This window comes from Rhinoraja longicauda, chromosome 37, assembly GCF_053455715.1.
Source record: "Rhinoraja longicauda isolate Sanriku21f chromosome 37, sRhiLon1.1, whole genome shotgun sequence".
NCBI lineage: Eukaryota > Metazoa > Chordata > Chondrichthyes > Rajiformes > Arhynchobatidae > Rhinoraja > Rhinoraja longicauda.
Window position 1 is genome coordinate 11,100,638 of NC_135989.1, and position 24,915 is coordinate 11,125,552.

At 40.5% G+C, this 24,915-nt stretch overlaps 1 protein-coding gene across 1 annotated transcript in view; it reads left to right on the forward strand.

Moving 5' to 3' along the window:
* LOC144610501 (complement C3-like) overlaps positions 1-22,746 on the forward strand; it is an 86,612-nt gene extending 63,866 nt beyond the window's left edge. The window contains exons 30-41 of the mRNA XM_078429253.1: positions 648-806; positions 2,824-2,883; positions 6,145-6,235; positions 7,992-8,043; positions 9,248-9,335; positions 9,957-10,046; positions 11,836-11,941; positions 12,382-12,471; positions 15,946-16,026; positions 17,587-17,670; positions 18,948-19,083; positions 22,537-22,746. Of these exons, the coding sequence (XP_078285379.1) occupies positions 648-806; positions 2,824-2,883; positions 6,145-6,235; positions 7,992-8,043; positions 9,248-9,335; positions 9,957-10,046; positions 11,836-11,941; positions 12,382-12,471; positions 15,946-16,026; positions 17,587-17,670; positions 18,948-19,083; positions 22,537-22,678 (1,179 nt within the window). The 3' untranslated portion in view covers positions 22,679-22,746. The remainder of the gene's footprint in view (positions 1-647; positions 807-2,823; positions 2,884-6,144; positions 6,236-7,991; positions 8,044-9,247; positions 9,336-9,956; positions 10,047-11,835; positions 11,942-12,381; positions 12,472-15,945; positions 16,027-17,586; positions 17,671-18,947; positions 19,084-22,536) is intronic.
* Positions 22,747-24,915: the final 2,169 nt, after the last annotated feature.

Below are 24,915 nucleotides of genomic sequence, written 5' to 3' on the forward strand. Positions count from 1 at the left end.
TAAATACCAATCTCTAAACATTTGAGATGTGTAAGTTCAAAGCAATTATAACACAATTACTTCTGAAGTCTCAGATTTGTAGACTGTGCACTAAGCATTTTTTTAAAAAGTTACATTTTAGAGTCTTTCCCAATTTGGGAATAACACTATTCTTTCTAGAACGTTTTTGAAAACCTCGCATTTATTTGAGTGTTTTGGTGGAAACTTAGAAAGAAACTCATCGTGTAATGTTATTGTGCTGTATAAAATTAGTATTGGAATAGATAGAGTGAATGGACAGATTATTTATACCCAGGAGGACACATGTTTAAGTTGAGAGGGGCAGGATTTAATACAAACCTGAGGGGCAACTTTTTTTCACTCAGAGGGTGGTGGGTAAATGGGTAGGGGCCAGAGGCAAGTACAATAACAACGTTGAAAAGGATAACACTTGGACAGGTGCATGGATAGGGCAATAAAGGCCAATCGCGGGCACATAGGACTTAATGGGGTATGTTGGTCGGCATTAACTAGTTGAGCCAAAAGGCCTGTTTTCATGCTGTATGACTCTGTCTCTATCTATTGCTACTCCATGCAACTTTAGCGAATATGGGTGTTGTGTCGGAAATATCAGCAAATATATTCAACAAGAATATTTTACTTTCCAGGCAACAATAGTTGCACTTCAAGCACTGGCCACTTATTTGACTGTTGTTCCTCGTTTCAAGAAGTCTAACTTGGATATTGATCTGTCCATTCCCAGCAAGCAACTAAGTTTTAAATGGGCTATCCGTCAGGATAATATCTACGTTGCAAGATCAAGAACGGTTGGTACAAATTCTTCTTCGGATTCCCATTTGCTCAGATTCTTGATGATTTGTAATGTTATTTTCCAAGGTGATGTTCACAACTTGCAGTTAGTGCTCTTAGTATTTGTTCTACACCCACTAACTTATAGAAATTAATTAAATATGCAGTAATAATGAATAAGACCTAAATGTATTAAGTAAATTTCTGGCATTAACATGTCGTTTGGGTCTGTGAGTCCATCTTAATGTGCCTGATATATAGGAGTCTGATGTACACTTTTAAAAAGACCCAAAGCCCTGGAGTAACTCAACGGGTCTGAGAAACATGGATAGGAGACGTTTCAGGTCAGGACCCTTCTTCAGACATTGTGATGGGGGGAAGAGAAAACTGGAAGAGAGGAGAGACAAGATAGAGCCTGGGAAGTGATGAGTGGATACAGGTGAAGGGGGAAAGTGGTGGTGGGGGGGGGGGGGGGGTGGTGATTGGCAGATGTTTGGACAAACGTCAGGGCTGAATAGACAATATGTGAGATAAGGATTGAGGTGCAACTTGTGAAGCCAGAAGAAGGAATATAGGTGAATGGGGATGGGGAAGGGGAGAAATGTGTGTGAATCCATGTGGGGTGTGGTAGAGTGGGAAGGAAGAAGGAAATGGGGGTTGTTTATAAGTCAGTTACCAAAAATCTCGAACCTGTTTAGTCGTAAACACCCCAAGAAAAATATGAGGCGCTGTTCTTCCAGTTTGCACGTGGCATCACCTAGGTCAATATGGGAATGGAAAGGGGAGTTAAAATGGTTAGCAACTGGGAGAGCCAGTAGGCCTTCTCAGACCTAGTGCAAGTGTTCGGCGAAATGGTTACTGACTCAACCCTTAGTATCACCAATATAAAGTGGGCCACATCGGCAACCGAATGCAGTAGATGAGGTTAGTGGAGGTGCATGTGTACCCCTGGCTCATCTGAAAGGATTGCTGGGGACTTTGGACAGATGTTACTTCTCCTGTGGTCACACGGGAAGGTACCTGGACAGGGGGTGGTTTGGGTGGTATGGAATGAGTGAACTGAGGTATTGGTGAAGGTAATGAAATCAGAGTTCTGCACAGGTGTAGAAGGCAGCCCTGATGCAGTCTTAAATGTAGCATTTAAATGTAGGAAAGAGTTGGGAGGTGGTGCCTGTGCACGTTTGGAACAAGGACTTTTCGATGCAACCAACAAAAAGGCAAGCATAGCTAGAAACCATGAGAGTGCCATGGCTATACCTTTAACTAGCTGAAAGTGAGAGGAGTCAGAAGTGATACCGTGTTCAGCGTACCTGATATGGCGAGACCATGTAAACTGTTTCACGAAACATTTGCGATCATTCCACCTAAGTGCTGGATCACCTGGATGCTAAGCATTCTAATTCCCCTCCTATACTGACCTTTCTGTCCTGGGCCTCCTTCATTGCCAGAGTGAGGCCACACGTAAACTGGAAGAACAAAACCTCATATTCCATTTTGGTAGCTTACAATGTTAACAGTATGAACATTGGATTCTCCAATTTTAGGTAAGTAGATGACTAACCTTCAAACAACCCTCATTTTATTCCCCTCATCCCACTCTTCCCCGTGCCTTAACCTTGCGCCCATTTCTCCCCACATCTGTCACCCCTTTCATCTATATTCCTTCCTTCGTCTGGTTTCACCGTATCTACCCTTACCTCACATTGTTTTGTCTTTTCATCTCTGGCCTTGGTCCTGCCCCTCCTCTCTTCTAGTTTTCACCCCACCACCCACCATCCCCTACACCACCACAAATGTCAGCAGTACTGCACAACAAGGACTCCCTTTCTCATCTCGTTAATCACACCCTGAGAACAAGGAAGGTGTGTTGGTGCTACCTCCATGCCCATTTGTCCTTGGTCAGAATGTGACAACATAAAGTATTTGTATGTCATGTATTAAAGGTATTGGTGCACAAACCCAAGTAGTCTTATTCTGTTTCATTATATTTTTACTGATGAAACTAATGTATGATCTCTGTTTTTGTAATTTCAGTTTAATGCTTTTGAACAGTTTACTGTAACTGCAACGGGAGAAGGACAAGGATCATTAAAAGTAAGTGTTGATTGTCATATGTTGAAAGACTGGAGCGACTAGGCTTGTGTACACTGGAATTTAGAAGGATGAGAGGGGATCTTATCGAAACGTATAAGATTATTAAGGGGTTGGACACGTTAGAGGCAGGAAACATGTTCCCAATGTTGGGGGGTCCAGAACCAGGGGCCACAGTTTAAGAATAAGGGGTAGGCCATTTAGAACGGAGATGGGGAAAAACTTTTTCAGTCAGAGAGTTGTAAATCTGTGGAATTCTCGGCTTCAGAAGGCAGTGGAGGCCAATTCTCTGAATGCATTCAAGAGAGAGCTAGATAGAGCTCTTAAGGATAGCGGAGTCAGAGGGTATGAGAAGGTAGGAACTGGGTGCTGATTGAGAATGATCAGCCATGATCACATTGAATGGTGGTACTGGCTCGAAGGGCCGAATGGCCTACTCCTGCACCTATTGTCTATTGTCTATTGCTAGCATTTCTTTAGTTAAATTCCTTCTGGATTTATTAATGGCCCTTTTTCTGTGGACCTTTGACCTCGGAACTGAAAACATTTTCATTTTTATACAGTACTTTATACAATAGAGCAACCACAATTCAATTTAAAGCACCTGACTCCTGATAGACAATGGCCAGATAACAAGATAAATGAATATTACTCCTGTTCACTCATTTCCCTTTCAGCAAAAGGCTCAAAGTGCCAGAATGTGAAGAATGCAGATAAGAAATATAGCTAAATGAAAATTTAGAAAAGTCCTGATTTTAAGTTGGTGAGGGAAAACATAGGGGAATATTTTAGAGAAAAAAAACATAGAATACAGGGGGTAAACATCTTCATAGATACCAGAGAAAAGATAGCCCGCTTCGATACAAAACAAACAAGCCAATAATGACACTGGATGAGTGAAGGATGAAATGTTGAACTGAACTTCAGAAGACTTCACAGACAGCAAGATTAACCATGGAGAAGTTGATCACAAGGCAAGGTGAAGGATTAACCATGGAGAAGTTGATCATAAGGCAAGGTGAAGAGATTAGGAAAGATGTCAATGTTGTGGACCCAAGAAAAATTGCAAAGTTAAGATCCCAAGGGATGTAAAAGGAATAAATCACATTTGCAAAATAGGAGGGAGGGAGGGACAGAGAGAGAGAGAGAGAGAGAGAGAGAGAGACAGACAGACAGAGAGAGAGAGAGAGGCAGACAGACAGAGAGAGAGAGAGGGAGAGAAGGAGGGAGGGAGGGAGGGAGGGATAGGGAGAGGCAGAGAGAATCATTGAGTGGTACATGCAATAAACTTGCAGTGAAATGTTAAACAACATTCCTTATCTTTTACTTGAGATACTGATGCTGTGGGTGTAACTAATGTAAGTTGTTTGCAAGCAGTATTTTTTACTTCATCCATTTACTGCAAGTATCATGTAACTACCTGCTCTCTGGATGGCACTGACCTGCGTAAAGCGTTCCAATCTGTTAAGAGCCCCGGAAAAACACACTTTTTGCACTTCTAAAGACATGGATAAGTATGTACATTCTGAGGCAAACCACCAGAAGCTTTTCATTATCATTATCACCAACAGCAATTATTTGAAGTCAAATATGATTGTCCTCCTGGTGCTTCCTCCCTGTGGATTTGAATTAGCTTAAGAGGCTGACCCTGGAGCTGCAGACTATATGTCCCTCCAGGTGGATGCCTATGCGTGACATCTTTTAGCATAGGGAGATGGGTGTGCAAACACCCACCACACGATCCTTGACAGAGATCATGTGTCCAATGGCATGGATTCCATAGCTCCAGATGGTTTAACTTCGGGATCTTACGCACACGCAAGCTACTCTAACAGATGAGATGGTGATCTTTGGAGAAGGCCTGGCTCATACAGCGAGCAAGGCATTAGCGTGGACCAAAATGACAAGTTAAATTAGGTGGGAAATATGTTTTTTAAATCATGCTGGCAATGTTACAGGTGCAGGCTTTCCCTTGGCGAAGTAGAACTTCCATTCCTGATAGGGAACCTGCCTGCAAACCAACTTATCCGTAAATTGGAAACAAACAATTTTTCGCCAAGGGAAAACAAATCAGCGACAGAAATAGCAGCAGAAGTCACTCAATTGCAGCCTGTTGCCACAGGTATGGTCATAAAATGGCTAGACCACCAGCAAGGGGAATGAAATTCCAACAGAACATTTTTATTTAATTAAACCACCTTTTAAACTCTTGTATATTTGTCTGTGCAGACATTTTTCGCTTGAATTATTTTCAATCTTATTTTTAACTTTGACCATTCTACTACAAAAATCTATGATCAACCACTGATTTTTTTTAATACAGACCTTGTTTGTATTTACGTATTTAGAATTCAACTAGACCAAGTGGGCCCAAACCTCTCCTGCATTGGTGCAGCACTCTCTCCTCCCCACTCCCCCGCTTCCTCCCCCCTCCACGCTCCTCCTTCCCCCCTCCCCTATCCCTCTCCCCCCTTCCTCCCCCCTCCCCTACCCCTCTCCCTCCTTCCTCCCACTCCCTCCCCTCTCCCCCCTCCCCTCCCCTCCACCCTCCCTCCACCCCCTCTACCCCCTCTCCTTCCCTTCCCCTCCCCTCCCCTCCCCTTCCCCTCCCCCCACTCCATCCCCCTCAACCCCCCTTGTCCTCCCTCCTCTCTCTCCCCCTCCCTCCACCCCCCTCCCCCTCCCCCTCCACCCCATCCTTCCCCCTCCCCTCCCCCCTTTCCCCCTTTCTCCACCCTCCATCCCCATCCCTCCCCCTCCCCTCCCCGATTTGAATCGAATGCCCTCGTCTGCTCCTGATAGGTTTAGGTTTAGTGTAGATTTGGTGATCTATGTCGAGCTGACCATTTTTATATTTTGAAACAAAAGTCATTTGGTTTCTCAATATACATATTCTCAATTCTAGTGTCAGGCTTGTGAAGCATTCATAAGCCTTTCGTGCTTCTATATCCAATTTATAATATACAAAATTATCATAATTTACCATGAATTACAGAAATAAAATTAAAAACAAATCATACCTAACATTGTTAACACCTCTGCCAGCCAACCAAATGACACATTAAAAGCAAATCAAACAGACACTTCCATTGGAGAATGGGTAATGAAGGAAGATCAAGAATTGAACTTAGTCCAAGTGTTACCTGATATAAAATGTGCAATGTATATATATATATATTTAATATTCCTATCCCTATATTCCTCTATTTTTATCAATGGTTTAACTTCTGACAGGTAACCCCTAACTTTCTTTCCTTTATACAGGTTTTGACAACTTATTATGCAATGTTGCCCAAGGGTGATAAGGAATGTAAGAATTTTGATTTGCAAATAACTATTGGAAACATTGAGAAAGGTGAGCAGTGCACTGGGAGCATTATTTCTTGACAATGAGATTCTCTGTACTAGTTCATCCACAGCAAACTGTGAAATCCAATTAAAAAACAAATCATAGTGACAATTCTTGTACTTTAGTCAACAAAATTAAATAAGATTCTCTCTCTCTCTCTCTCTCTCTCTCTCTCTCTCTCTCTCTCTCTCTCTCTCTCTCTCTCTCTCTCTCTCTCTCTCTCTCTCTCTCTCTCTCTCTCTCTCTCTCTCTCTCTTCCCCTCTCCCCCCCCTCCCCCTCTCTCTCTACTCCCTCTCTCTTTTTTGCAGATAATTTGTGCCATTAGACTTTACACCTGTTAAGAGTTACCTTCACGCACGTCACTTTAAATACTGCAAGGTTTTTCCAAGGTGATTAGCATTGCAAGAAAGTTGATATCAAGCAGGAGCTCAGATGGAGATCAAAAATGAAAGTAAAGATGAGAGGGAAGTTAAGAAAAAATATTTATATCACCAGTGGTTGGGGTCTGGAAATGGCTGCCGCAAAAGATGGTAGATTGAGAAACTATTGCCACATTTAAAAAGTAGCTGGTTCAGCATTTAAGCGCTAAATGTGATTAATCTTCTCTGTGATTAAGCTTCTCTGCTTTTGGTCAGTATGGAAGATATGTGATTAATCTTCTCTGGTTTTGGTCAGTATGGATGCAAAAGCCAAATGGCCCCTTTCTGATGTTAATTTCTTTAAGCCAATGGATGTATCAGGATGTTTTTAAAGTTGGAATATATCTAGCGGGGCATAGGAGTTCAGGAAATGAATCCTGGTGCCAGAGAAGTAATGATGAGCATCTGGGCTCCAGGAATTGTCTCCATTCCATTGTATCAATTCCACATCTGAAATAATTCTGCATATATTGAATTTGCTTGAAAAGGTTGAATTGACCAGAGAAATCCTTCCACAGCAATTGGACTCTTTTCACTGATACAGGTATCAAACAGCCAGTGAAGTGGGAGCAAGGGGCCAGGTTAAAAGTTCAAAACAAAAAATAATGTATTGCAGAAATTGTCTGTTTCGCATCTGTTGATAAAACCGTTGCCTCCAGAGAAGTTGTGGATTTAGATTACACTCCAGATATTTAAGCACATGACCCGGCTGTACAATAGTGTAATACTAAGTGGAGACTGCACTATTGGAGGTAATATCTTCTAGATCAGATATGGAATGAAAGTTCTGTCTGAGCAGTCAGGTGGACGGTATTCTTTGGTATCCTGGTCAACAGTCAACCCTCAAAACTGCACCTCGAATGACCTGAAATCTTGCTCTTTCCAGATGGTTGTTGCATCATAGCAGCAACTGTTTCTTTAGACTTCAGCGATACAGCATGGAAACAGGTCCACCGAGTCCGTGCCAGCCAGTGATCACCCCGTACGCTAGCACTATCCTACACACTAGGGACAATCGCAATTTACCAAAGCCAATTTACCTACAAACCTGTCTGTCTTTGGAGTGTAGGATGAAATAGGAGCACCCAATAAAATCCTACGTGGTCACAGGGAGAACGTACAAACACTGAACAGACAGCACCCGTAGTCAGGATTGAACCCGGTTTCTGGTGCTATAAGGCACCAACTCTACTGCTGTGCCACTGTGCCCCCCCCCCCCCCAATATTTCAGAAAGTAATTTAAATGACTTAAATCACATGAAAAGTGACACTTATTTATGTTAGTTACAATTGGGAATAGTATGTGCGATTACAGTGATTTACCTTATTTTGCACTTTCTAGTTCAGCGACCTGAAGGTGCTCTAAATTCGCTCCAGTTAAAAATCTGCGCACGGTAAGTAGCTCAGATAATAATGATCTTAATGTTTGTGATGTGTAATCAAGTAGGAAATTGGTTTGAGAAGTTACATGAGAGAAACCATAAGAATGTAGAAACATCGGATATCTCAAGAGACCAATTAGCCACTCAAGCCTGTTCCATTACTCAGTCAGATCATGACTGATCTGTGATCTTATTCCATTTCCACACTTTTTCTTCAAATCTATTTATGACCTCAGTTAACAAAAATCTGATATTCACAAATTTAAAACTATTGTTTCTCATTTGCAAAAGAAAATTCCAAACCATTGGAAAATGCATTAGATTTCTCTTTTTGAATTAGAACAACAGTGTTTTTGTATGAACACCAAACTGTGCTTCCCACAAAGAAAAAACACCACTGTGAAAGTGTCAGTATGGTTTACATCCAGACACAAAGCCGAAAACATGTCTTGTGCATGGAACTCACTCATTTCAGTGCCAATCCCCACTCTTTGCTCTGCTGCAATCAGATGACATCAGCTATTACAAGCATGTCACTGACAGACGACAGCAACACACATTCTAACTACATGGAGGTGGCAAGGGAAAGGAATTCAGCTCACACCTTCAAACAAAAAGTCATCCTTATCATGGTCAATAAGCTGCGCTACTGGCAGACTATGTGCCAGGACAGTGGGGTATAGGTTAGTATTGGTGGAGTACAAGAATGGTGTTTAGTTTAGTGTACCGAGGTACAGTGTAAAACGTTTTCTGTTGTGTGCTTTCCAGTCAGCAGAAAGATATTACATGATTACAATTAAGCCATAAACAGAATACAGATACAGGATAAAAGGGAATAATGTTTAGTGACAGATAAAGTCCAGTAATGTCTCATTAGACATAGTCCAAGGGTCTCCAATGAGATAGATGGTAGCTCAGGACCACTCTTTAGTTGTTGATAGGATGGTTCAGTTGCCTGATAACAGTTGGGAAGAAACCGTCCCAAAAGCGTTTTCACACTTCTGTATGCTGTAGCTCCAAACTAAACTAAACTGAGAAGATACATATTGATGAAACCCACAGAAAGAATGTACAAACTCCGTACAGAGTCAAGATTGAACCTGGCTCTGGCGCTGTAAGGCAGCAACTCTACAGCTGCGCCACTGTGCCGCCTCTTATTGCTAAAAGCGTCTAAGGTCTGTTATTTTACTAAGCTGTTTGAAATTGTCCTTTACAGCTACCTTAGTGAAACACGATCCTCAATGGTTATTTTGGATGTTTCCATGTTAACTGGATTTATTCCAGATACCAAAGATCTTGAACAGGTATGCTATGTGATCATTTTTAAGAACAACTTGAATTTATTTTGTAGAAATGTTCACATAACTTAGGATACAAAAGGGATAAGTGGAGCATATGTTCTAATAGTTTTGAGACATTCTACCAAACCATTACTGAACAACTGAGAATCAAGTCTGAATAATATTCTGGATACTTTGATTGAACCTTGTCAACTCAATTTGAATCAAACAATGCACACAGTTAATCTTGTTGCACATTTGGTGGAGAGAGGACCTACCACTGAAATGTTAATTTAGTAGAGACATTCAAAGAATGTGAAGCAAAATCTTTACTTACTGATCCTCACCGGCTGCTGCGAACCTTGCTTTCACCACACAAAGGTTCCTTGGCACCTTTCTCACCCTTCGATTCCATTGCCATTCTGAATCCAAGTTGAATCCAACCTAGTGGTAGGATCCAACCCCTTCATCAGACCCTTTTGTTTGACTGCCCCCTAAACTCTGCTTGTGCAAACCTAACACTATGCAGGTTTGAGACGTTTAAAACACATAATGGATTTATATTTACATCAGTTTACGATTTCCACATTGAACTATATTTTTACAAAACATGCATTACTAACAAATATTCTACCTTATTTCCAGCTTAAAGATGGAATTGAGAAATATATATCAAGATTTGAAGTAGACAAGGCATTGTCTACTGCAGGATCACTGATCATTTATTTAGATACGGTAAGAGATTCCTATATTTTGATAATTATGAGAAAAATGCTTCCCAAAGAGTTTTTTTAAAATGTAATGTTCTGCTGACACACTTTGTGTTTAGAACACTCCCACAAACATTATGAGCGTTATCTGCTTTTTTTGTTTGGGAATGGGAGGAAACTTTTGATTATAATCAGGAGATAATTCCAACTTTTCAATCAGATCTTCAATCAGAGCTTTCATTGCTCTATTTAACACCTTGCCTGAAAAGCAGCACACTCCACTGTGCCAGCACTTCCTCAGAAGTGCACAGAAGAATTTGAGTCTTTCGAGATGCTCTTCAGCCTGCAGCCCCTGGCTTCAAGGTGAAAGATGAAATGTTACCCACTGAGGCACAATTAAAGCTGGTTCTTGATTGTCGAAGCCAAACACAAGGTCTTGTACAATAAATGACAAGTTCTTGGTGTTGGTTTATTATTGTTATGGGCATCGATATAGTGAAAGTTCTTTGTGTGCTATTCAGTCAAATTGCATCGTATGATCAAGCAATATGGTAGTGCAAAGAGAAAGATAATCAGAGTGGGAAAAATAGTGATACAGCTACTGAGAAAGCACAGATAAAAAAGAAGCAAGCATCGTAATGAGGTCAGTTATGAAATCAGTAAAACAAACAAGGTAAGAGGTCAGTTATGAAGAGTCTGTTCCTGAATCAAAGTACGTTCAAGTTTTTTTTAATCCGACGGACGAGGGGACAAGAGAGAATGACCAGTGTTTTGGTGGTCCTTGATTATGTTGGGTTCTTTCCCAAGATAGCATGATGTATTCATGTATTAAGACCTGTGTAAATGGTGGAAGGAGTGCACCACTTCACAAGGCACCTCATGCTCTATGGGTGCCTGTGGTTTCGACATTGGCTTCGTCAGGCCACCTCAGAATACACAAAACCAGAATGGGCACAAATCATCTTGCATCCCGAGACTCTGCCTATGAAGAAGAAGCCAGCAAAATGCTGCAAATGACGGAATTTTGGCATGTAGAAAATGCCGGCCAAACGTAGCAGGTCAGCCAGGATCTACAGAGGGAGAACTGGAATGTTAAAATGTATTTTGTGTGTCCTGTTGCTTTTTATTGTTATGACTGTATGGCAAATGAAGTTCCTCGTATGTTGCAAAACGTACTTGGCTAATAAAGTATGATTGTGATTGATTGTGATTGAAAATCTGAAATAAAGTAAAACCACTTTTGTGTAATTACCTCAGAGTAATTCCGTGAGTTGCCCAAAGAAGGTATAATTTAGACAAAGTAATGATTGAATGCCAAATAAGATAGGTTTTGCTGAACATCATGTACAAAAATCCTCTCATTGTTTTTTGATATGTTCACACTCAGTTTGAAAAGATGGAAAGGATATCAGGTAATGTCCCTGCTCATTTCATTAATTTGCTCAGATTTTAGCCAAGTCTTCAGTGTTTAATAATCTTATTATTGTTCTTTTTTTTGGTGTCAATTACTTGGTTTCATGTATCAGCATGACACCAGATTTTATTAGTTTTAAGCACGTCTGAAGCAGCAGGTTTTTTAAACGGTTCTTACTGGCAGTAGAGCTGTAGTACCAATGGTATTGAAAAATTAACATATACAGTTTTATTCACTGAGATGTGGGGTATTCCTATATTGTCCATCACTAAGCTTAAGAAGGTGACAATGAGGTCCCTTCTTAAATCACAGTGAACTCTGCTTAAAGTATTCCCACAGTACAATTGGAAGTTCCAGATCAACTGTGTTCTGATGCATGAATCATGACATTGTCTCGCAGGTGTCAAATCTCGAAGAGGACTGCGTTGCGTTTAAAGTGCACCAATTCTTCAATGTTGGACTGATTCAACCAGCTGGTGTGAAGATATATGAGTATTATGACACAAGTGAGCACTCAGAAGGAAGTTTTATAAATTTAGTTTGATTTCTGTAGGGGGTAGAAACAACAAAAACTGAAATAGATTTGTTAACAATGGATTGGAAAATTTTAAAATATTGTACATAAACAAATAGCTTTCTTCAAAAAAAGATAATCATTGCTATATTATCCTAAGACAGATATATTAAAAAAAGATGCAAATTATGGATAAAATTTCAATGCAACACATTGCACATTTATCCTATCAAACATAGTTAAGTGCTCAGCAAAAATGTATGGCAAGGATTTTAATTTACCCATTTCTAAAATTAGTTTATTTGATTTAGTTTTTTATTCTGACCATCAAGGGATAACCTTTACACACATGTCTGAGTTAATACCAAATTGAAGATATTTTCATTGTCAGAACTTTGTTGTATTCACATAATTTCTTTTATCTATTTATAGCAAAGACTTGCACTAGATTCTACAATGTCCCCGAACAAAGTGAAATGCTAAATAAAATATGTGATCGTGATGTGTGCAAATGTGTTGATGGTAAGACAGATTTTTGTATTTTCTGCTTATTTGCTGTTCTATCCACAAAAAAAAACAATTGCCTAGACTCCGAATAAAATATAGAATTAGATTGCAAAATTGTTCCAGTAAACATTTTGCTGGAAGGTCAGTCCAATCATTTTCAGTAAGAGTCTGTGGTTGAAGGGATTTCAGATGCAAAACAAAATGTCTGATGGAGCAGCCAAAGCAAGTTACCCTGCAGACAAAGAGAAAACTACTTGGCAAGTGGCTCATTCATATCCTGTCTTTGCCAATGTTGTCAAAGACCGTACATTTCTTAAAATCTCAAACACTAGTAAACAATTAAAAAACTTAAATGAACAAGAAACCTGAGAAACAAGATGGCTTAACACAACTTAAAGTAAAATTCACAAAACATTTTCCTCAATCCTCAACTGCTGTCCCCATTTGAAATAAAACAGAGGGATTCGTTGTCCCTGAACCTCCTCCAAACTAGAGCAAGATCTATATACAAATATTCTACTTGAAATAGAGGCAGTGCCTTTTTTTGAGAATGAAAATGTGCCAATACACATAACTGTTCACGCAACACCATGGAATGCTATACATCTATTTCACTTTTTAATCATTTAGAGGTACTGGTACACCATGCTTGCATGTACCATCACAAAAATTAACATTGAATAGGAGGATTCTGTGACCGCAAGCTCTAATGCTCAGTTCCATGTTAGCAGAGCACCTATTTCTGTGACAGTCAGTAACAGTTACATGAGGAAATATCAGTGAAATCTGAAAGTTTCATGGGTGTTCAATATGAATTATATCCAGCAATATTCTGATTGCTATAGTAGTCAGGAGCATGAGATATCATTTCTTGTATGTACATCAATCTCTTTAGCATAGTTATTCTCTCCTTGACTATCCACAGTTCCAAGCACAGCTCAGTTGTAAATAAATTTGTGTCACCACAAATTTAAAGGTGGTAGTCAGTCTCTGCAGGGGATTAATCTCTGTAAGAACGGGATTTCATGTTGTCTGCAGAATAGTGCCGCAGGTCTCCGCTGACCTCCTGCATGGAAAGCAGTTGCTCGATATCATAAAATAATAATGCCTAGCCTATATTTTTTAACCAATGCAAAATATTCTTAAGGAAACATTTTGTGTCAACGATTTCTATGATTGTACAAGATCAGGAAAAGGGGACATACAACGAGATCTGGGTGTCCTAGTGCATCAGTCACTGAAAGGAAGCATGCAGGTACAGCAGGCAGTGAAGAAAGCCAATGGAATGTTGGCCTTCATAACAAGAGGAGTTGAGTACAGGATAAAAGAGGTCCTTCTGCAGTTGTACAGGGCCCCAGTGAGACCGCACCTGGAGTACAATGTGCAGTTTTGGTCTCCAAATTTGAGGAAGGATATTCTTGCTATTGAGGGCGTGCAGCGTAGGTTTACTAGGTTAATTCCCGGAATGGCGGGACTGTCATATGTTGAGAGACTGGAGCGACTAGGCTTGTATACACTGGAATTTAGAAGGATGAGAGGGGATGTTATCGAAACGTATAAGATTATTAAGGGGTTGGACACGTTAGAGGCAGGAAACATGTTCCCAATGTTGGGGGAGTCCAGAACAAGGGGCCACAGTTTAAGAATAAGGGGTAGGCCATTTAGAACGGAGATGAGGAAAAACTTTTTCAGTCAGAGAGTTGTGAATCTGTGGAATTCTCTGCCTCAGAAGGCAGTGGAGGCCAGTTCTCTGAATGCATTCAAGAGAGAGCTAGATAGAGCTCTTAAGGATGGTGGAGTCATGGGGTATGGGGAGAAGGCAGGAACGGGGTACTGATTGAGAATGATCAGCCATTGAATGGCGGTGCTGGCTCGAAGGGCCAAATGGCCTACTCCTGCACCTATTGTCTATTGTCTATTGTCTATCAGAAGTTCCATGTTTTACCAAATGTCCAAGGAGAACTGAGCAATGAAAGGGCAACAGCGGGTGATTCCTTACAAAACTACCACTAGACAATCAACTCAATTTGGTACATTCGCACACACTGAAATGAAACCTGAATTAAAATGGGATCTGTCAAAACATTTTGTTCAAGACATTGGTGAAGCCACATTTGGAGTATTGTGTTTAATTTTGGTCACCTTGTTATAGGGAAGATGTTGTTAAGCTGGAAATGGTGCAGAGAAAATGTAGAAACAAAGAACTGCCGACACTGGTTTATACCAAAGATAGACACAAAGTGCTGGAGTACCTCAATGGGTCAAGCAGCATCTCTGGAGAAAAAGAATGGGTGACGTTTCAGATCAGGACCATCTCCGACACGTCACAAATCCTTTTTCTCCCAAGATGCTGCCTGACCCGCTGAGTTACACCAGCACTTTGTGTCTATCAGGGTGCAGAGAAGATTTACGAGGATGTTGACAGGAGTTAAGGGCCTGAGCTAAAGTTCATCAGGCTGGACCTTTATTCCTTGGAGCGCCGTCGGATGAGGGGTGATCTTCCCCCCTATCATGGGGGGAAATAGATAGGGTAAATGCTCAGAGCCTTTTATCCATAGTAGTGGAATCACAAATCAGAGGACATAAGTTTAAGGTGAGAGGGGAAAGATGTAATAGGAACCTGAGGGGCATCATTATCACACAAAGAATGGTGGGTAAATGGAACGAGCTGTCAGCAAGGTTGTCAGGAAAGTACTATCTCACCATTTAAATTACATTTGGACAGATACATGGATAGGAAAGCTTTAGAAGGATATGGGCCTAACGCAGGCAGGTGTGACTAGTGTATGTAGGGAATCTTGATCAGTGTGGGCAAGTTGGCCTGATGGGCTTGTTTTCATGGTCTCCATGCTGAATGACTATGAGGAGGACACTAATTTTAAAAGCTATTAAATCTCTTTACTAGATACATCAGAATGAATTAAGATTCAAGAAAAATGTATGAATATACTTTTTGGGTTTATTAAACATGATCTTGCCTAGAACTGAAGAAACTGGTAAAAGAGATCTATTTGAGCAGATAACTGAGAGAGCTTTATGGTGAAGGAGGAAAAAGAAAAGTATTTGGTTTAGCAATTAGTGGAAATATAATTAATTATTATAGATTTGCAGCATTTATTAAACCAGATATTTTTTTAATTTCTTGGACCAAATTCTCTGCTTAATGGAGATACGCAATAGATGAAATATATATATCTTTGCTTTTGTTGTCCATGCATTAGGGTTTTGCTGGATCTTTGCTGTCACAAACATTTCACTGTAACTTGTTTATAACAAGCAAAATGCAGACAGAATCTAGTATTTTCTCTGTGCGTTCAAGTAGGAAAGTGCTTGCTGGATCAAACTCTCACTGGATCAAGTAATCAAGTAATATTGCTAGCCTATTGAAGAAAGGAGTCAGAGAGTTGACCAATGAGCATTCACTTAGAAGAAATGAAGCATAAATTCATGAATTCTGAACATAAATTTTCATTTCTTCCGTATCTGCAGGAGGCTGCGTTTCAGTAAAGACAGACCAAAGAGATCTTGTACAACGTGATGAGATTTCATGCGCCCCAGGCAATGATTATGGTAAAGCTATCTTTAATCAAACTATGTTCTAAGTCTGCTGATTGATCTGTAGAAACTAGCAAATGCTATTTTATACCACAGATAGACAAAAAGTGCTGGAATAACTCATGGGCCAGGCAGCATCTCTGGGGGAAAAAGGATGGGTGACATTTCAGGTCAGGACCCGGAATGTCACCCATCCTTTTGGTCCATAGATGTAACCCGTTGAGTTACTCCAGCATTTTGTGTCTATCTGCTGATTGATCTCACAGACATATGCGTATTTCATTACTCTTGGTGTAATCAGGTTTGGCCAATATGTTGATTAACACATTTTATTTTGGTCAGGGTTTAGATGACAGTTGTTAAGTTACTGTAGCCATTCTCAAACGACTGATCACAAACTGTTGGTATCACAAAATGCTGGAGTAACTCAGCAGGTCAGGTGGCATCTAGGAGAGAGGGAATGGGTGATGTTTCGGGTCGACCCGAAACGTCACCCATTCCCTCTCTCCTAGATGTTGGCTGACCTGCTGAGTTACTCCAACATTTTGCGACACCTTCGATTTGTACCAGCATCTGCAGTTATTTTCCTACACTAGATCACAAACTGTTGATCTCAAATTGTGCTTTTCAAATCTCATCACTGCAGATGAGGGATTAAATAAAAACGAGTAATGATAAATGTTGAACTACTGGATTATTGTAAACCCAAATGTTCTTTTAAACATGGGCCACTGTTCTTATCCAGAGAGCAGCCGTTAGAAGAGAAAGGCTACCATAAGAATGTGTTCCAACAATAGCGTTGTATTCAGTCAACGGACATTGGGCGCAAGCGATATAATGGCTACCATAACTCAGAGAGAGGGAGCGATTTTTCAAAAGCAGTCACCAAAATATCCCTAATGATCCTTTTGACATATACGGCAAACCAGTCAACAGCCAGGAAGGGCCGGGTGTACTTAAGATGTCCTTGCATCTTACTGTCCAAGTCACCCTACACCGGGTATAATACATGAGCAAATGAATCCACACTCCACTTTCGTTAATGGGTTGCTACAACATTTGTGTGTTCCTGCATCTGTGATAAAGAACTGAGATTTTTCCATGAAATATATTTTTGGAAACATCTCCACTCTTCACATGTGGACAGTGGAATGGAAATCACCCTGGTGCATCTTCAGAGAGAATGACGTTTCTTTCAGCATTGCTCAATTGTATAGGGGTTCACATTCTAAGGGAGGTTACGACAGTCTCCTATGGTCAGATATTTACAATGGGCCTTATGGGTCTTCTGGTCTCCCTCGTGACATGTATCACATTGACCAGAACTGCCATATTCTGTAATGTAAACACAAGAACTGTCCTGTTCTTTGTTGTCTTTGTCACCTCCACGGAGGCTGTTGGATTGCGTTTGAAGGATGATTCATGCAGAGAGGCGAGCGATTTGCAGAATGGGAAAAGTCCCACAAGGAATCATAAATGTCCAGTTTTTGAATTGGCTATAGATCATATTAATGCCATTTCAAATTGGATTTGTCCATCGTTCACACCATTTTTTAAAACAATTTTCTTTTTTAGTTTACAAAGTGACATTTACTGCAAAGGAAAAGAGAGACAATTACATATACTACATAATGAAAATTCTCATTATTATCAAACAAGGTGAGTACTTTCTATATCTGAGGACCATGAGGTACAAGGATATATTTATACACTTCCATGGGCAATGTTCTACTTGTAAAGTGCTCATTTTTTAGTCATCATGGTTTGGAATAAATTACAAAGTTTATACAAGTATCAGGATCATTTTATCCTGAGAATATACACTTGTCAAGCATGTTTTACTATCGTCTGAACTCTTGTTTGACACTCACATGATTTTTTGGGGTATCTTTTAAAATGTTTGCGTAGAATTATAGCAAAAGCATGATCAAAGAGGAAGTGAAGTAGAAAGTTAAAGAAAACTGGACCATGTTTGGGAAATAACCCACTTAGCAGAAATGGTCACACATTCCTGACAGGACTAGCTCTAAACACCCTATAATAATCGAAGGCAAAGAGTATTTGCAATGTTGGAATAGTATATTTGTACTGGACAGATTTTGCACATTTCCACATCGTTGGGGTTGAGTTATAAGGAGCTTTTTTCCCCTGGAGTGTAGGAAGCTGAGGAGTGACATTATAGAGATGTATAAAATCATCAGGGTCACAGATAAAGTGCATGGTCACAATCTTTTACCCAGGAAAGAGGAATCTAAAATCAAGAGGACATCGGTTTCAGTGAGGAGGAGAAATATTTTAAAAGGAGTAGAAGGACAAGATTACCACACTTAGGGTGGCAACTATGTGGAATGAACTGCTAGAGGAAGCAGTAGAGGCCAGATCTGAATTTTGAACACAGAATTTAGTTCTAATCCAGAATGTACAGCTGTGAAAGTGTTACTCACTAGATGATTTCAATATTACCACAATTGCATTGTTGTGTCACATGGATTAATTTAAACAGAAGGATGTTGTAGATACTCACATTATGCAGATTAATGTATCTTGCATGCATACTTACTGAACGAACATCTACTGCCAATCAATAACTAAGGAATTAAAATCTAAACAGCAAGACCATTCTCACACACTGCCTTACATTTCATCATTAAAATCACAAAATGACTAGGATGCTGAGTTCACATTCATAGCCTTGAGATCATGCACCCAACAGAAGGCTACACGACTCAAAACATATTTTCTAATTAGCAAAATGAAGATTCCCAATTCATTGCAAGTGAATTACAGGACAACATTGGCCATTTAAGCCACATAAACATACTAGGCATCAAGTGATAATTAGGTACAATTTAGCACATTGCCAGCAAATTTGATGGTGCTGAACAATAGTGGAGAGGATTGAATTATCATGTAATTGTGTGGATTTATTTTTTTAGGAAGCGATGCAATCGATAAAGATGAAGATACACAACTAATCATACACTTCGACTGCAATGATAAATTTAATGTGGAACTGAACCAAGATTATCTAATAATGGGACAAAGCACAGATCTGTGGGGTGATGATGAGAGGTAAGCTGCAAAATCTGATGTAGCTCGTGTTCATTCTCAAGCTTTCTGGCTCAATTAACATTTAGATATAGGGGAAACTAACTTAAAAATGAAATCATTACTTTGATAAATATCACCTGGTCAAAATAGCCCAATGTTTTCCAACCAATGAACTTCGCTCTCAATGCTCCATTTGAGTTCTCTGGGATCAATGCCCAAATTGATAATGACCAATCTAATGTTACAGGAATACAGGGAAACCCCAAAGTTTCCATGTAACAAGAAGAGAAATAAAACCAATTGATGGCAACAAGTCTCTTCACACCCGTTCAGCTACTTAAACACTGATCTTTTACCTCAGCCCTACCTTCCTGCACTAACGTCACATCTGGAGTTACTTCATAACTCAAAATATTTTCACTATGCCTTGAATATACCCACACCCCTCCTTAGTACGGCATATTCAACCTTACAGTGAAGAACTTTCCTCTCATCTCTGCCAAGTAAGGCCAATCTTTGTTTTACCAGGGACTCCTGGTTCTAGGTATTCCAGGTAGAGAATTAATTTCTCACTGCCAATACTGACACACGTTCAAAGATATCTGTACATTTTAACGCTCAAGGGATGCAGGCCTTACCGACTTACCTACTGGTCGAATGTATTTATTCACAAAATGCTGGAGTAACTCAGCAGGTCAGGCAGCATCTCACGAGAGAAGGAATGTGTGACGACCTACTGGAGTAACTCAGCGGGACTGGCGGCATCTCTGGAGAGAAGGAATGGGTGACATTTCGGGTCAAGACCCTTCTTCAGACCCAAAATGTCACCCATTTCTTCTCTCCAGAGATGCTGCCTGCCCCACTGAGTTACTCCAGCATTTTGTGTCTATCTTCGGTATAAACCAGCATCTGCATTTCCTTCCTACACATTACCTACTTGCCTTCTCTTTTACGACAAATCCTCATCCAGGGAATTGGACCTGCATCTCCCTTGTCAAAATCCATGAGAAATTGAATATTTCTGTGAGATTACCCTTCATTGTTGTAAACTCTGGAGAGTATAGACCTAGTTTGACTCTCTCTTCTTCGACAACATCGTAAACCCTTTGCAAGAATTGGACAATTGCATGGACAGGATGGGTTTAGAGGGTTATGGGCTAAGCACGGACAGGAGGCACTGGTACAGTATGGACAAGTTGGGCCGAAGGGCCTGGCTCCACGCTGTAAGACTCAGACCCTATGAATCTGTTCAATCTTTTTGCATTTCATCTATTCTGAATAGTCTTCAATAAGGAGACCAGATCGGTAGATCATAAAACAGAATGGAACAACAATAGGCTCAGCAGCACACAATCTCTGTGTTGAACATGATGGTGAATTAGATTATTCCCTCTGCCCTGCATGTGATCCATCTCCCTCCATTCCTGCATATTCTTGTGTCTGTTAAAACTCTCTTAAATGCCACTAGCTATTCTGGTTCCACCTGTACCCCTGGCAGCGTAAACCACCATGTGTAAAACAATTTACCCCAAGCATCTCTTTTACATTTTCTCGTCCGGCTTTAGAGCTGTGCCCTCTCCTATTTGACGTTTTCACCCTGGCAAAAAGGTCCTAATTGTCTATCCAATCTAAGGGGTGGCACATTGGCACAGAAGGACGGCACTGTGGTGCAGAGGTAGAGTTGCTGATTTACAGTGCCAGAGACCCGGGTTCAATTCTGACTACTGGTGCTGTCTGTATGGAGTTTGCACATTTTCCCTTGGTTTTCATGGGTTTTCTCTGGGTACTCCGGTTTCTTCACACATTCCAAAGACGTGCAGGTTTGTAGGTTGTTTGGAATTGTTAAATTGTCCCTAGCGCGTACGGCAGAACTACTGTACAGGGTGAGTGTTGGTCAGTGTAGACCCAGCAGGCTGAATGGCCTGTTCCCACGATGTATCTCTAAATTAAATAAACTATACCTCTCATAATTTTATATACTTATTTTCTCAACCTCCAATGCTCCAGAAAAAAAATCAGTCCAAGTTTGTCCAACCTTATAGCTATAAACCCTCTGACTCTCACCATAGCCCCACATCCTTACTGTGGTGGCGACCAGAATTGTACATAATATTCCAAATATGACCAAACCAAAGTTTTATAAAGCTTCAATATGACTTTCTAACTCTTGTATTCAATGTCACAACTGCAAGCATACGATATGCCTTTTTTCCCACTCCATCTATTTGTATTGTCATTTTAATGGATGGCAAAATGCCTCTGTACATCAGTACAGTTAAGGGTCCTGCCATGAACTGTACTTTCTCCATGCATTTCAAATCACAAATTGCAACGACTCACACTTGCCCAGATTGTCCATCTGCCATTTCTCTGTAGAGTTGTAACTGAACTGCATCCTCTATCCTTTGACAGCCTGTCCACACATTCATCAATTTTTGTGCCCTCTGCAAACTTACTCACCTATCTAATCTACATTTTCTTCCAAGTCATTGACATATAACACAAACAAGGTTCCAGCACAACACCACTGATGTCCATCTAGAGTAACACTGCGCCTCATGTGGCTGCTTTTGATGAGTGGGTGGTGCTGTACACAAGATGGGCATGGCTGAGCACACCATTCTCTGCAACCTCTCACAGTCCTATGTGTTGCAATTGCCATACCAGAATATGATGCGATCGGTCAGGACACTTCGTATAGACCACCTGCATAAGTTTGCTTGAGTATTCTGTGAATTGCTGTACCTTTTTAAACTAAGAAGTAGAGAAACTTCTGGGAATTTCAAGTTGTTAATTCTCTCCACTGCCAACACACCAATGAAATTTCCAGTCGATCACATTGACCATTTTAATGATGAGTGAATCTATAGAATAAAGTGAATGATGGAAAACCTTAAATCCTCCCATCTTCAACATGAATAATCTGACCATTTGCAGATGAATTTTGCATAACTATTCGATGCATCAAAGGAGCAAGATATAGGCAATCCAGCTGAACTAGTCCACGCAAGTTTCCTTCCACTCCATTTCTCTCCATTAATGTAATCTGTTCAATGCATCCTCATGTTTTTTAAGCTTCCATTCAAGTGTACAGTACAGTTTACCTCAACTTCTCCCTGCGATTCCCACTATCTCTCATTGGTGATTATTTTACATTGGTGTTTTCCAACTTCAGGATTCACTGCAAGTGAAAATATCTTCTCAGGATCAACCCAGTATGAACCCTTGTGTACCAAGATAACTGCAGATGCTGGTACAAATCAAAGGTATCACAAAATGCTGGAGTAACTCAGCAAGTCAGGCAGCATCTAGGAGAGAGGGAATGGGTGACGTTTTGGGTTGAGACCCTCTTTCAGACTGTATGAACCCTTGATAATTTCAAAGATCTTAACGGCGATTTAAAATCCATTTAGAAAATGTCTTATCTGTTCACCAATGCTTGTCCTCATTATTACATATGTTTCAATATTTTAGAGTGAGATATCTGATTGGAGAAAACACATGGATAGAAAGGTGGCCAAGCAATGCAGAATGCCAAGAGGAGATGTTCATCAATCTCTGTAAAGAGCTAAGGCTGTTTGCCGAAGACCTTCAGATCTTCGGGTGCAGTACCTAATTACGTTGCAGCTTATTTAGGGCCAACATTTTTCAGTAAATAAAGCCAAATAATTACATTTTAAAAAATGTCAATTTTTTTTTTTTTCTTCATTGCAATATTTTAAAAGGCAATAACATGGGAAAATCTTGTCATCAGAACAGATACAATGGAGACAATGAAACAAGGAATGGAGCAGAATTCCCAGGTTGGGAAATGCAGTTGAGACAACTGGGGGAGTCAGATTGCTAACCTATCCTACAAAATGAAGTTAGAAAAATCATGACAGGAAAGGGTAGGGTCAGATACAAACACAAGGGCATGGCAGAAATTGGCAGCAGAGTTAATGACACTTGGGTCCTGCATAAATGTCAGAAGCAACACCAACATAGTCATCCACATGACTGGTAAAGAGTTGAGGGTGGAGGTCTGAGTGAGCAACTAAGAATGGAATCACATTTGCTTGCTGTTTAGAAAATTGGGGAGGAACTCAAGGATGCAAATGAAGGCAAATTTACTAATTAGAAATTGTGCGCAACTAGAACAAGTAAGAGAGGAATGGGCATGTCGCTGTTAGTATTTCAAGCACGCAGTCAGATTTTGATTTACATGCTATTTGTATCCTTGGAATTTATATCAGTGACATCACAAAGATGAGCAATTACTCCCTCTTGTTTCTTCACCTGACCGGCCCTATCTCAGCCTATGTTCCCTCTAGACTAGAATATCCCACTACACTCCTGGCTTGGCTCCCTCCTCCTACCCTCCATAATCTCAAGGCCATCCAAAATTCTGCAACCAGTGCCTAAGCTTGCACAGAGGCCAGTTCAATCCTCGTCTTCCCTCAGGTTGTTGACAATATGACTCTTGGATAACCAGCACTTTTATTTTAAAATCCATCATCATAGATTTTGCGTCTCATCCCTCTCTTCATCTGGATCATCTCCAGCTCTATATTTACAAGGCTACCTCTGATATGTCTGTTCTGGCCTCTTGATATTCTTGAATTTAAATATTCTACCACTCATGGAATGATTATATTCAAGCTTCAGTTGCAAAGATTCCCAAGCCATGGAATTCCCATCCTAACGTCTATTTCGTAATTTAAAATCACTCCTTGAAAACTACAACCTTGATGTTTGAAGAGAGGACAGCATAGCGCCCATGACTAATTATCATGAACCTTGCTGAGATTAGTTAAAGTCAGAAATTAGTTATAATAGGATCCTATTCACGTGGGTCCAGAGTAAACAAGGTGAAGAGAGCAGATTTTTTTTTAAACTTGTACTTTCATGGTTATTATTAGTACCTGTTATGGACTGCAGATGGTATGCAAGCAAGATCTTATGAAATCTGAAGCTGAAGGGTACAAAGATGGAAGGCTACTCATAACCGCAACATAAAGGAGATGAGGTGGAACAAACCAGTCAACAGCTGGAGGAAGGGATAACGTGCCCAGTGTGCGCAACAAATGATTAGTGATTTATCAGTGAAGCAATCACTACATCTTCCCTACCATGCATCCCACCAGGATCGATCAGAAATCCAGGTGCAGGCTCTTGGGTTGTGATTTCTTTAGAGAAGATTCTCTGGTTCCTCTCAGGATGAGAGGGGATCTTATAGAGACATATAAAATTATAAAAGGACTGGACAAGCTGGATGCAGGAAAAATGTTCCCCAATGTTAGGCGAGTCCAGAACCGGGGGCCACAGTCTTAGAATAAAGGGGAGGCCATTTAAAACTGAGGTGAGAAGGAACTTTTTCACCCGAAGTGTTGTGAATTTGTGGAATTCTCTGCCACAGAGGGCAGTGCAGGCCAATTCACAGGATGTATTTAAGAGAGAGTTAGTTAGAACTCTAGGGGCTAGTGGAATCAAGGTCTATGGGGAGAAGGCAGGCACGGGTTGTTGATTATGGATGATCAGCCATGATCATAATGAATGGCGGTGCTGGCTCAAAGGGCCGAATGGCCTCTCCTGCACCTATTTTCTATGTTCCCACCTGATATTTGGAGAATTGTCTTGCCCTCCAATCTAGGGAAAGTATGTTGCGGGTAAACCAAGTCTCTCAAACTCTTCCAGCAGTATTACTTCTAGCAGGATTATTAAAGCAGTCCTTCACTGTGGATATCACACGGTGAATGGCGGTGCTGGCTTGAAGGGCCGAATGGCCTACTCCTGCACCTATTGTCTAGCTCACTGCCTCAAAAAAAGGTATTGAGCCTACAATTCTTAAGAAATACGGCAGAGAATCAGGCT